A 12,808-nucleotide genomic window follows, 5' to 3' on the forward strand; every position below is an offset into this window, starting at 1 on the left:
CTGTACAAAGCATGGGCTGGCACTGTGTTCTAGTTGTACAAGACTTTGGAGAGGCCACTACTGGAGTAGTGTTTGTTTGTTTGTTTATTTATTTATTTATCCTCCTCTCTCTCCGCCCCCCCTCTTTTTGCTTCCTCTGTCCCTCTCACAATAACTCCTTGCCCCTCTCCATCTTCCCCTGGTGCTCCCTCCCCCTTTCTTTCTCCCTAGGCCTCCCGTCCCATGATCCTCTCCCTTCTCCAACCTTGTATCCCTCTTGCCAATCAACGTTCCAGCTCTTGGCTCCATCCCTCCCCCTCCTGTCTTCTCCCATCATTTCATCTCCCCCTCCCCTTCCCACTTTCAAATCTCTGACTATCTCTTCTTTCAGTCAGTCCTGACGAAGGGTCTCGGCCTGAAACATCGACTGTACCTCTTCCTATTGATGCTACCTGGCCTGCTGCGTTCACCAGCATTTTGTGTGTGTTACTGGAGTACTGTATATAGTTTTGGGTCACTCTGTTCTAGGAAAGATGTCATTAGGCTGAAAAGAGTGCAGAGATTTGCGAGAATGTTGACAGGCCTAAAGAGTAAGAATGGACAGGCTGGGAGTGTTGGAGAACTGAGGGATTTCCTTACAGAAATGTCTAAAATCATGAGGGGCAATGATAGGGTGAATGGAGAGGGAAAGAGAATCATAGATGAGGGGACCTTGAGGACAACTTCCTCACCAGAAGGAGGATCCATACATGGAATGAGCTGCCCTTGGAAGGTACAGTAACAATGTTTAAAATACACTTGGATAGATATGTGGATCAGAAAGGTTTAGAGGGATATGGGCCAGTTTCAGATGCATGGATCTGTCTCAGGTGGGCATGTTATTTGGTATGTTTGGGCCGAAGGGCCTGTTTCATACTGTATGAGTGGCTTATGGCCAGAGGCAAGGGTTGGATCCTGGGCTACAGGGGAGGGGTTGCAGGTTGGTCTTTCAGAATAACAGTATGTCCGCAGCATGAGACAGACCAGGGTGGCTCCAGGGCAGCAATATGTTGAGCCTCTGAAGGGACTGTGTGAGTGAGATGGGGTTAGTAGGATCTGGTGACACAGGAGACTAAGAACAAACAGAGGGCTCATCTGAGTCCCGAGGAAGGGTCTTGACTGGAATGGTCGATTGCCCAGGCTGCTGAGTTCTTCTGACAGTGTTTGTTGTGGCAGGATCCAGTGACCGCTAGAGCCCATGGCATTGAATTGTCTCCTACTGGACAGAGGGGCATGTCTCACCACCCCCACCCCCAGTTTTATGGCCAACAAATATTCAAGAGCAGGAGGATTCACACCGAAGCAGGAATGCCTCAGTTCTCACCCAGTGGAACTCATGGACTTGTGGGGGTTCACCCCACACGTAAGATCCCTCCCCTTGAATGTGTTCTCCGCCCCTCCTGTCTCCATCCATTCAGGACACATGGGTATTTCAGAAAGATCATCCCCAACTACCCCTCAGGAAGGTGGCCCACAGAGGGGATGTGAGCAGGAATCCTCCAATGGAGTTCATTGTTGGAAGGTTGAGAACTTTAAGGAGGTAATTTTAGATTGAGATCTGTGTCCTCTGTCCATGCCGGCACTCAGAAGTGTCACATCCATTGCTGGTCTTGCTGCCTCCGAGATTACCCAAGAGCAGCAGAACTGGGCCAGGAGATCCTTTGGAGTGGTGAAAACCTGACCCCCCTCCCCCGCCCCCATGCTAGGGGAGGGAGCGCAGTGAGAGGACATGCATGGAACTGTCCTCTGCTCATGGTGTCTTGATTTGAATTCACAGATTGACGAACTGCCAGAAGGAGCTGTCAAATCGCCATCAAATAAATACCCCATCTTCTTCTTCGGCACCCACGAGACGTAAGTGATCGCCTGTGTGGTTCTCCTATGCACCCTCCTCTTCTCCCTCAACTTCTCCCCTCTCTCTCCTTCCCTCCATCACAACACTCACCCTCACCCCTTCCCTTCTCCTTTGACTTCACCCTCCATCCCCTTCTCCCTCTTCTTTCTCCGCACCCCTTCTCACTCTTTCTCTGACCAACTTCACCCCTTCCCCCAACTCGACTTCTCCCCATCCCTTCCTCCCTCACCGTTCCCCTACATCCCACTCCCCCTGCCATTTGACCTCCCTCCCCCACTCTCCGTTCGCCTCCCTCTCCCTCCCATTCGCCTCCCCCCTCTGTTTGCTTCCCTCTCCCTCTGTTCGCCTCCCTCCCCCTCTGCTTGCCTCCCTCCCCCTCCCATTCGCCTCCCTCACCCCTCTGTTCGCCTCCCTCCCCCGTTCGCCTCCCTCCCCCCTCTGTTCGCCTCCCTCCCCTTCTCTTCGCCTCCCCCCTCTCTTCGCCTCCCTCCCCCCTCTGTTCACCTCCCTCCCCCTTCTCTTCGCCTCCCTCCCCCCTCTCCGTTCGCCTCCCTTTCCTTCTCATTCTTACACACACCCTCCCCTCCACTTCTGCCTCTCTTCCTTCATTTTTTTTCTTCCTACCCCCTTGCACATCTCTCCCTCTCCTTATTCCTTCCCTCTGTTCTGAACTTCTCCACCCCCCCCCCACCTCCTCTCTCCCTCTCAGTATCCAGTACGGCTGGAGCTGTCGGAATGTTGAACATTTCGCTGAGGATCTCCTTCGATGCCTTAATCCCACAGTGACAGCAGCCCCAGTTCTCGGTGAAACTAGTACCCTTCCTGCACCTCCTGTTCTTCACCCTCTACTCCACAGCTCCCCAAAGCCCCCCCTCCTGCTCTCGTTCCCCTCCTTCTGACTTCCCCTTCTCTGTTAACGTACTCAGTGTGAGTGATCTGTCCACTGCCCCTCGTGATTCCGTCTGTGCCTGTCCTCTCCCACAGTGCCTTCCTGGGACCAAAGGACCTGTTCCCCTACGAGGAGACCAAGGAAAAGTTGGGCAAGCCGAACAAACGGAAAGGATTCAGTGAGGGATTGTGGGAAATCGAGCACAATCCAACCGTCAAGAAGTCGGGATACCAGGTAAGTGTTACAGTGGAAACTCAGACTTCCGGCTGTGCTGCTCCCTCCTCCCTCACTGACCCTCCTCCCCCACTGACCCTCCCTCATCACTGACCCATTTTTTTCCCAAAACTACAGAAGTTTTTTCACACAAATGTACACAAAATATAAACAACTATTTACAAGACAGTAAACAAAGTAAAATTAAGATATGATTATTACTTCCTATAAAACAGTCAATTATCTGGGAGTCCCACCATTCCCATCATGACTGCATGCTCCCTCTCCAAGGACACCTGGACACAAACATATCTTTGGAAGTGGGGCAGGCAGTCTGCTGAGCAGAATCCTCGACAGCCCGCTGCCTGGACCCATGAACAGCCATCTTGGCCAGGCCCAGGAGTAAGTCCACCAATAAATCCTTTGCGCAATCCACCTCCTTTCTGCACTAGATGTCCGTATATCAGGAGTGTGGGGCTTGAACCCACAGTTCTGCCTGGGGACTGTGCCAAGTGTGGACGTCCTGGGCTGCTGGTCACAACCCCCTCCCCCCCCCCACCCCATTGGGCACTCTGTTTCCGGGATGTGCTGACCCCTTTTCTCTGTGAGCAGGAACCTCCGCCCCACCAGAGCTCATCGGAAGGTGAAGGGGACGGAGAGAAGAAGGAGAGCCAGGAAGGTAGCAGCGATGAGGAGGGGAAGCTGGTGATCGACGAGCCAGCTAAGGACAGGGAGAAAGCCGGGTCCAAGCGCAAGCTGGCCACTCCAGCAAAGGTGAGGGCAAGATGGACTTCTCCTACTCTCTGATTTGTCCACACCTCCCCAGTGAGGAAACTGCACAGCTTGCTCCCTCTGAGGGTCTCGGAGCAGTCAGAGGGGGAGCGAGCAGTGGGGCAGCACAGATGAAGGCAGCGTGGATTTCACCCACACCTCCCCCAGTACAGAAGCAGCTCAGCCCATTTCCACTGAAGGTCAGGGAGAGGGAAAGGGAGCAGTGGGAAGCAAAGGTGAGGGTGGGGTGGACTTCAGCCGTACCACGACATGTCCACACCTCCCACAGACCCACTGCTCAGCTCGTTCCTCCAAGGAGTGTGGCAAGGGGAGAGAGCAGTGGGGCGGAGGAAAAGTGGAGAGTGGGTGAGGGGAGTGAAGAGGAAGGATATTGAGAAGGGGAGAGAAGGAACACGGAGAAGGGGAAGGAGGGTGAAAAGGGGGAGTGAAGGTCAAGATCAAGAAGGGGAGAGGGAATACGGAGGAGGACAAGAAAAGAGGAGAGCAAGGCGGATTGAGGGGGGATTCAAGAAGGGGCAGAGTGGGAAAGTGGTGTGAGTGAGAGAATGGGGAGGGGGGAGTGAGAGATGAGGCTGAGTAAGGGGTGGGAGGGTGATAGGGAGATAGGGGAAGGGTGTAGAGAGGGATCATGAGTGGAGAGAGGAGGAGAGAGAAAATGGTGCAAGACAGGGACTGTGGAGTGCAGATGGGATGGAGCGGAGTGGGAGAGGTACAGTGAGAGTGGTGGGAAGAGGAGTGAAGTAGGGGACAGACTGGGTGAAGAAAGGGATGAGAGTGAGAGCGAGAGGCAGGATAGGGAGGAGAAGAGGTAGAAGCGAGAGGGAGAGAGAGCTAGCAAGAAGGGAGAAGAGAGGGGCAGTTGGGGGAGTGTGAGGCTGAGAAGGGCTGAAGAGAGGTTTATATCCATTGCTTAATCATCAGTCTCCATATCGGCCTCTCAATGCCTTCCATTTCTCTGTGGTCAATATCTTACACTTCATAATTCCCCCTGCATACACCTCCAGTGATGGGACACTGTAAGTAGGGCCTGACCTATTGTGTGGACTCAGTAACGTAGACACTTATATTGGTGCTAAAAGGTGTTGTGATGAGAGCCTTGGTTTCAAACAAGCGAAAAGACAACTGAGCAGCCTTTGTTTAGCATTGACCACCTGAGCACAGGTAATAGTTATTTTAATTTATTTAGAGACACAGTGTGGAATAGGCCCTTCCAACCCAACGAGCTACATCACCCAGCAAATGTTTCAAATAGTTCAGGTTAATATCAGAGAATGCCTGCAGTATACAACTTGAAAATCTTACTTGTCACAGACATCCATGAATGATGGAAACATCGGAACCCCAAAGCCCCCCCCACCCCATCACAAAAGCAGTAACAGAAATATTGACCCTCCCCGTCCCCCCCACTTGTGCCAGAAGCACCAATCCCCCCTTCCCCTCCCCCCCACCATCCAAGCAATAGCAAAAGCTCCCAAACAGACCTTGATCTACAGTCCATCAAAACTATAGCACTTTGTTATCTCGGACAGGCTCTCTCTCACCAGTGAGGGGGAGGGAGGGAGAGAGAGCAAGATCACTCTTGCAACCCACCAATTTAACCCTAGCCTGATCACACTGACCAAGTAACTGGTAAGTCATTAAGCTGGCTGGTGGCGTAGTGGCATCAGTGCCGGACATCGGAGCAAAGGCTCCCCAGTTTGAACCAAGCCGGTTCCCCTGGCATGCTTTCCATCCGTGCTGGGTTGAGCGTAGAGCTAGCAACTCGACCTCGTAAAAAAGAAATTGCCTGCTACAGAAATATCAATAGCAAAAATTTGACGGCCTATTCTTCCCGTGAGTTTAAAAGGCAATTTTCTTTCTTCCTTCCTGCTAAATCATTATCAGTGTGACAGGTGGAATGTGGGCCAGAGGTGGGACCCAATTGCTAGACAAGTCGATGCAGTGTTGTAGTGAGACTGAGGAAAGACAGGTAGGTGATAGGGCAAAAATGAGTTGAAGTGTAATGTGGGGGCAAAATCGAAAAGGGTGATGAATACAGGACTGCAGGTGGTATATTTGAATGCAGACAGTATACGGAATATATTTGGGTACATCATACCCAGTTCAGGCAGATCGGCGAGATGAACTGTTGGAGGCTGCTTGGCCAAGGTTGGGGATGGAGTGCATCTGAAAGTGGAGCAGGATCGGGCTGGAGCCAATCACCGTGAATTCCTGGGTCCACAGCTCCAGGATCTTGCCGGAGGATGGATTGCCTCCCTTCCTGGTCAGAGGCTGTGTGTGCTCCACACCAGGACAGTGTGGCATCCGGGTGGTTTGTGGGTTCTGCCACTTCAACCTCCCAACTGTGTGGTGCAGCTCCCAGCTCCCAACTCCAAAGTCCGGGATTCAGGTGCTGTCAGTGTGGAGTTTGCACGTTCTCCCTGTAACCGTGTGGGTTTCCCCTAAGTGCTCTGGTTCCTTCCCACAACCCAGCAATGTGCTGGTTGCTATATTAAATGGCTACTAAAAGTTGTCTGTAATGTTGCCAAAGTAAGTTGAGGAATGTGGGAAATATAGAGGGTTAGTATAAATGATTGGCATGGACTCGATGGGCTGAAGGGCCTGTTTCTATGCTCAAAATTGAGGTTGAGTTTATCGTTAGATGCACAAGAATATGTGCATGCAGGTACAATGAGAAACCTACTTGCAGTGGCATCACAGGCTCAGAGCATCAGATAGGAACTATTTATAGAGCACTTTTCATACAGATGATGTAGTTCAAACTGATTTGCAGTTAAACTCGAACTTCAAGCCCCCTGGTGAATCTCTTTTGCACTCTCTCAATTGCTTGCACTCCCTTCCTGAGGTGTGGCAACCAGAACTATATGCCATACTCCAAGTGCAGCCTTTCGTAGCCCTCCCCTACTTTTAAACTCAATCTCAGTGACTACCACATCCGCCTGAGTAACAGTCACGGGTAGCAAGTTTGCAATAGTCCTAAAACTTTGTCATTTATGTCCTGTGGTATTGTATGGGGAGAGTTGTGCAATACCACAGGAGATGTTTGGAGTTCAGTTCCAATGTCTCATGCAGGTAGTTTGTATGTTTCTCCCCTGAGTGTGTATGTTTCCTTTGGATGCTCGAGTTTCCTCCCAGTCTAAAGACGTACCGACTAATTGGTTAATTGGTCATTGTCCATTGTACCATGATTCGGCTGAGGCTGCTGGACGGCACGTTTTGAAGGGCCAGAAGGGCAGATTCTGCGTTACATCTCTAAATAAATACAATTTAAAAATAAACATGAAAATAAGAAACAAAAAATGTCAGTTCAAAGAAAAGTTAAGTAAAAAGGTGTTGAGCTGGCATTTAAAAGTATCAACTGAATCTGCACCCTCATAGTTTTAGGAGCATGGTTCACAAAAAGCTGACTTATCCTTTGAGGGAGATTGCTTAAATTTGAGACCAGTGGAAGACGACCTGAGAGGTCAAACAGGATTATAAAACGAAAACGATTCAGATGAGCAGCATTCACAAGGAATACAAATTAAACATTAATTATTCACAATTTTTACAGGAAAGAACAAAACCACAACAGAATATGTCCATTTTAGTGTGAAATGGTTGTAGTGTTGCTAAACTGTGGTGCTGGTTAGTGCAGGAACCAAATGGTTGAGTGGAAGTGGCCATTACTAAGACTGGTAGTGTGGGACCTGTGATTCTATAATGCGGAGTTGCAGTTACAGAGTGCAGTGTAGGCAGACAAACAAGGTGCAAGGGCTACAAATTGTGAGACTAACGGGCTCATAACACGTCACTGTTCAGTCTGTTAACACCAGGTTAGAAGCTGTCCCTGAGCCTAGTGGTACATGTTGAGAAGCTTTTGCATCTTCTCACCGATGGGAAGGGGCAGAGAAGAATGTATGTCTGGAGTGGGTAGGGTCTTTGATTATGCTGGCTGATTTACCAAGGCAGTGGGAAATGCAGGCGATGTCTGAGGAGGGGAGGCTGGTTCCTGCAATGTGCTGAGCTGTGTCCACTGTGCCTCAATGTAGGCAAGAGCAGTCATCATACCAAGCCGTGATGGGATACCACAGTAGTGCAGCAGTTAGCGAGACAGCTTGGAGTGTTGGAGTTCAGTTTCTGCATCCTCTGTGAGTTACTTCCCGTGACTATGTGGGCTTCCTCCCACAGTCCAGAGAAGTATTGATTAGTGTGTTAATTGGTCATTGTAAATTGACCCATGATTAGGCTGGGGTTAAGTAGGTGGGTTGCTGGGCAGCACAGTGTGAAGGGCCGGAGGGGCCTGTTCTGTGCTCTATCTATAAATAAATAAATCCAGATAATGGGAATGTGGGAGGACAGATTGGTTGTAGCGTACGTGCATGGCCAATATTGGCATAGACTCACTGAGCCAAAGGACCAGTTCCCCACTCCGGTGGGTATAACGTGGTTATTGGGATTGAGAGGTATTACCCCAGCAGGAGTCCACCTCTGACTGACCTCATCACTTCCTTCCCTCTGCTCAGGTCTCCCCGAAGCGGCCCTGCGATTCCAAGGAGGAGGAGGGGGAGGCAGAAGAAGGGGGCAAGGGGGTGGAGGAGGAGGGCGGCCGCAGCCCCCCAGCCGAGGGAGAGGAGCACGCGGAGGAGGAGAAGGAGAACAAGGGCAGCCTGGCGCCCCTCGAGAAGAAGGAGAGCGAGGTGGCCAATGCCACGGAGCCGCAGAAAGTGCACGAGGGGGTAAGGGAGCCTCCCTCCTTCCCCAGACACCTCAACCCTCCTATTCCACTCTACTAGTGTGCGGGGTGGGGCGGGGGGAGGCTTCGCATAGAAACATAGAAAACCTACAGCACAATACAGGCCCTTCGGCCCACAAAGCTGTGCTGAACATATCCTTACCTTAGAACTACCTAGGCTTTGCCCATAGCCCTCTATTTTTCTAAGCTCCATGTAGCCATCCAAGAGTCTCTTAAAAGACCCTATCGTTTCCGCCTCCACCACCGCCGGCAGCCCATTCCACGCACTCACCACTCTCTGCGTAAAAAACTTACCCCTGACATCTCCTCTGTACCTACTTCCAAGCACCTTAAAACTATGCCCTCTCATGCTAGCCATTTCAGCCCTGGGGAAAAGCTTCTGACTATCCACACGATTAATGCCTCTTATTATCTTGTACACCTCTGTCAGGTCACCTCTCATCCTCCATCACTCCAAGGAGAAAAGGCTGAGTTCACTCAACTTATTCTCATAAGGCATGCTCCCCAATCCAGGCAACATCCTTGTAAATCTCCTCTGCACCCTTTCTGTGGTTTCCACGTCCTTCCTGTAGTGAGGCAACCAGAACTGAGCACAGTACTCCAAGTGGGGTCTGACCAGGGTCCTATATTGCTGCAACATTACCTCTCGGCTGCTAAACTCAATCCCATGATTGATGAAGACCAATACACCATATGCCTTCTTAACCACAGAGTTAACCTGCGTAGCAGCTTTGAGTGTCCTATGGACTCGGACCCCAAGATCCCTCTGATCCTCCACACTGCCAAGAGTCTTACCATTAATACTATATTCTGCCATCATATTTCACCTACCAAAATGAACCACTTTACACTTATCTGGGTTGAACTCCATCTGCCACTTCTCAGCCCAGTTTTGCATCCTACCAATGTCCCGCTGTAACCTCTGACAGCCCTCCACAACATCTCTAATCTTTGTGTTATCAACAAATTTACTAACCCATCCCTCCAGTTCCTCATCCAGGTCATTTATAAAAATCACAAAGACTAGGGGTCCCAGAACAGACCCCTGAGGCACACCACTGGTCACCGGCCTGCATGCACATTTACAGTCAAAGCGGTTTGATTCGGGGGGTGGGGGTTTGGGGATGGGCGGATGGAGAGTTCGAGTGGAGGGACTGGAGCAGATCAGGAGGGATGGATCATCCAGGCAGAATGGGCAGGATATCTGCTGTGTGTACTGAACCACTCCCCCACCATACCCCTACATCCCTCCCCATCTTTGTAACCCTCACCAGTTCCTACACCCCTCTGTCTCTATGACCCCCTCTGGACCCTACACTACTCCCCATCATTATGACACTCACCTCCGTGACACCTTCTGGCCCTTCTACCCCTCACTGTCTGTGTGACCACCACCCCCCCCAACACCTACATCTCTCCCCATCTCGATGACTCTATGATCCTCTCCGGCCATTACACCCGTCTCAGCCTCTGTGACTCCAGCCGAACCTTACATCCCTCCCCGTATCTGTGACCTCCTCCCCCAGCCCCACCCCCCCAGGATCCGACACCACTCCTTGTCTCTGTGACCCCCTCATGCTCCCGCACATGCCCCTGTCTCTGTAACCCCCACTGTCCCTTATGTTCCTCACTGTGTGGCACCCCCTCTGCAGTATCCTACATCCACCCCCCATGTCCTTGACCCCCTGCAGCCCTCCCAGTGTGATATCCCCCTTCAGACACTGCACCCCTCCCCATCTCTGTGAATTCCCCCTTCCCATCCCTCTGACCCCCTCTTCCAGACTCTGTACCCCTTCCTCATCTCTGTGACATCCTCTGACCCCTACACCCCTCCCCCTCTCTGATGCCCCTTCCCTCACAGCCTCCACATCTCTCATTGTCTCCCATCATTCCAGCTATCGCACACTTCCCACCAGACAGCTGCTAATCTCTTGAATTTCCTGCTTTTAGAGTCTCTGATGCTCTCAGTCAAATTTCTCCTCTAGCCCAGCTTCACATCTGGCTGCAGAGTTGCTGCACACTGTTCCCTTTGTCCTCTCAAGTGGTGGGTGGTCACAGTCTGATAGATGTCCCTTTGCACTGCTTCCCTGTGCACAGCCCTGCAGCTTCAGATTCCACTGGGCGTGTTGGTCATTATTGAGAATGTTAACCATGTCTCTTTTTGTCTCTCTCTTCCTCTCTTTCTGTCTCACCCCCATCCACCCCTTCTCCCCATACCCCTCTTCCCCTTCCCATCTCCCTCCCTCTTCCTTTCCCCCTTCCTACCCTCCCCCCTCCTTCCCACCCATCCCCTTCCTTCCCTCCCCTTCCCCTCCCACGCCTCTTCCCCACTCTTCCCGACAGGCTGAGGCTGCTCCTGTTTAAAGCATGAAGCCGATTTGCTGGACCAGGCTTTTTTGCAGACGCTGAACCCTCGGAATATGGGCCGTTTGTTTTAGATTTCACAGGAACGATTTGTTTGTGCTGATTGTGGCTTTTTACACCCATGTCGAGCTTGAGCTCACTTTTATGGTAATAAAATAAAAATCCTGCTTCACGGTTTGTCATGGTGCATCTGTTGCAATTCCGTCAACGGTTCATTGCTTCCTCTGTAATCTGCAGCTCTGCAGGTCATCCAAGGGGCATCCCCATTGCCAAACTTGGTGAGGGCAGTGGGACAGAGGGTTTTCAAATGACAATTTTTCCACTCTCAGGGAATGGGGTGGATAAGCCTTCAAACCAGAGCTGGAAAGTTCAGGAGGAGCAACATGCACGGGTGCTGGAGGAAGTCAGCAAGCCAGCCAACACCTGTGTGGACAGTCAACGATTCAAGCTGAGAGTCTTCACCTGAAGCAAATGCTACGATCCCACCTTCCCTGCAGTACAGTACTCGAAACATTCCCCTCTGGTTAATGACCAGACCTGATGAAAGGTCTCAACCCGAAATGTCGACTGGCCATCCCCCTTTGTAGATGTCATCTGGGTTAATGTATGAGGATTTTTTGGTGGCTCTAGATCTGTACTCACAGGAATTTAGAAGAATGAAGGGGGATCTATTTGAAACCTACCAAATATTGAAAGGGCTTGACAGGGGATGATTTCTATAGTGGGTGAGTCTTGGAACAGTGGGCAGAGCCTCAAGGTACAAGAATGTTCCTTTAGAACAGATTAGGAGGAATTTCTTTAGCCAGAGGGTAGTGAATCTGTGGAATTCATTTCCATAGGAGGCTGGGGAGCTGTCATTGGGTATATTTAAAGTGGAGGTTGATAGGTTCGTGTTTACTAAGGGAGTCGGTCAGTTTATGGGGGGAGAATGGGGTTAAGTAGGAAAGTAAATCAGGCATGACAGAATGGCGGAACAGTGTTGATGGGCTGAACGGTGTGATTCTGATAATATGTCTTATGATCTGCTGAGTTCCTCTAGTGCCTTTGCTATGTTACTCCAGATTTACAGCATCTGCAGAATCTCTGGTGTCCCCGACGGTGTTGACGTTCCAGACTCACTATGTCCAGCCTCAGTCTGAGATGTTAGCAGCTTTCCTAAACCCACTTGGGTCCCATCCAGCCTGCCTCTTTCTCTGGGACATGAGCAGAGATTCTTTACTGATGATAGACAAATCCTCCAGCTGATGCTGGCCCCCTCTCACCACAGAGTTTGCAGCTCCTCCCCTCCCACTTACTGTGGAAGCAAAGCTCAGCCCTCCCATCCTACCCGTGCTCTGCGGCTATTGGAGAAGACATCTTCCCTTTACGTCTTGCCATGGGGCGGGAGGTAATCACTCTCATGGCACCTCTGTTGGAGCTCTTCCCAGGTTGTCTCACCATCACCATGCAGATAGCAGACTGGAGAGGAGTCAGCCTTCTGCCCCCTGAGTCCCCTGAGTCCCTGCATTGCTATCCACCATTGTGGCTGGTCTTCAGCATCAGTCCCCTTCACCAGCCCGTGTTGCTTCATATCCAAAAGTGCAAAGTACTTACGTACTGCCCGTTACACCTGCTGGTGTATAGGACAGCACTGAAGGTCCTCCATCTCTCTGTCCTAAGCCACTCAGATGTATAAGGATTCTTCATTGCTGTTTCCGTAACAATCTTGTTTGACCAGACGGGGTTGTCAGCCCTGAGCTGAACACCCACCTCCCCCCAAACCTGGAGGACTGCTGGGCCACTCTTAGCCTCGCTTCTACCCTCTGACCTGTTTGGCATGGGTGACCCTACTAAGAGCTAAAGCATAAAGCCCTGACTCCAGCCAACCGCTCTCTGGGTCGTTGAGATACGCAAGCCTCCAAACCATAACAAGGTTGTGGACCTCACTGTGGGAGTTTGCTTT

At 51.1% G+C, this 12,808-nt stretch overlaps 1 protein-coding gene across 1 annotated transcript in view; it reads left to right on the forward strand.

Annotated features, from left to right (window-relative positions):
* The window catches only part of LOC134337107 (hepatoma-derived growth factor-like), a 34,271-nt gene extending 23,235 nt beyond the window's left edge, over positions 1–11,036 (forward strand). The window contains exons 2-6 of the mRNA XM_063031956.1: positions 1,796–1,872; positions 2,858–2,996; positions 3,588–3,749; positions 8,273–8,485; positions 10,846–11,036. Of these exons, the coding sequence (XP_062888026.1) occupies positions 1,796–1,872; positions 2,858–2,996; positions 3,588–3,749; positions 8,273–8,485; positions 10,846–10,866 (612 nt within the window). The 3' untranslated portion in view covers positions 10,867–11,036. The remainder of the gene's footprint in view (positions 1–1,795; positions 1,873–2,857; positions 2,997–3,587; positions 3,750–8,272; positions 8,486–10,845) is intronic.
* Positions 11,037–12,808: the final 1,772 nt, after the last annotated feature.

Source organism: Mobula hypostoma, chromosome 2, assembly GCF_963921235.1.
Source record: "Mobula hypostoma chromosome 2, sMobHyp1.1, whole genome shotgun sequence".
Classification (NCBI taxonomy): domain Eukaryota; kingdom Metazoa; phylum Chordata; class Chondrichthyes; order Myliobatiformes; family Myliobatidae; genus Mobula; species Mobula hypostoma.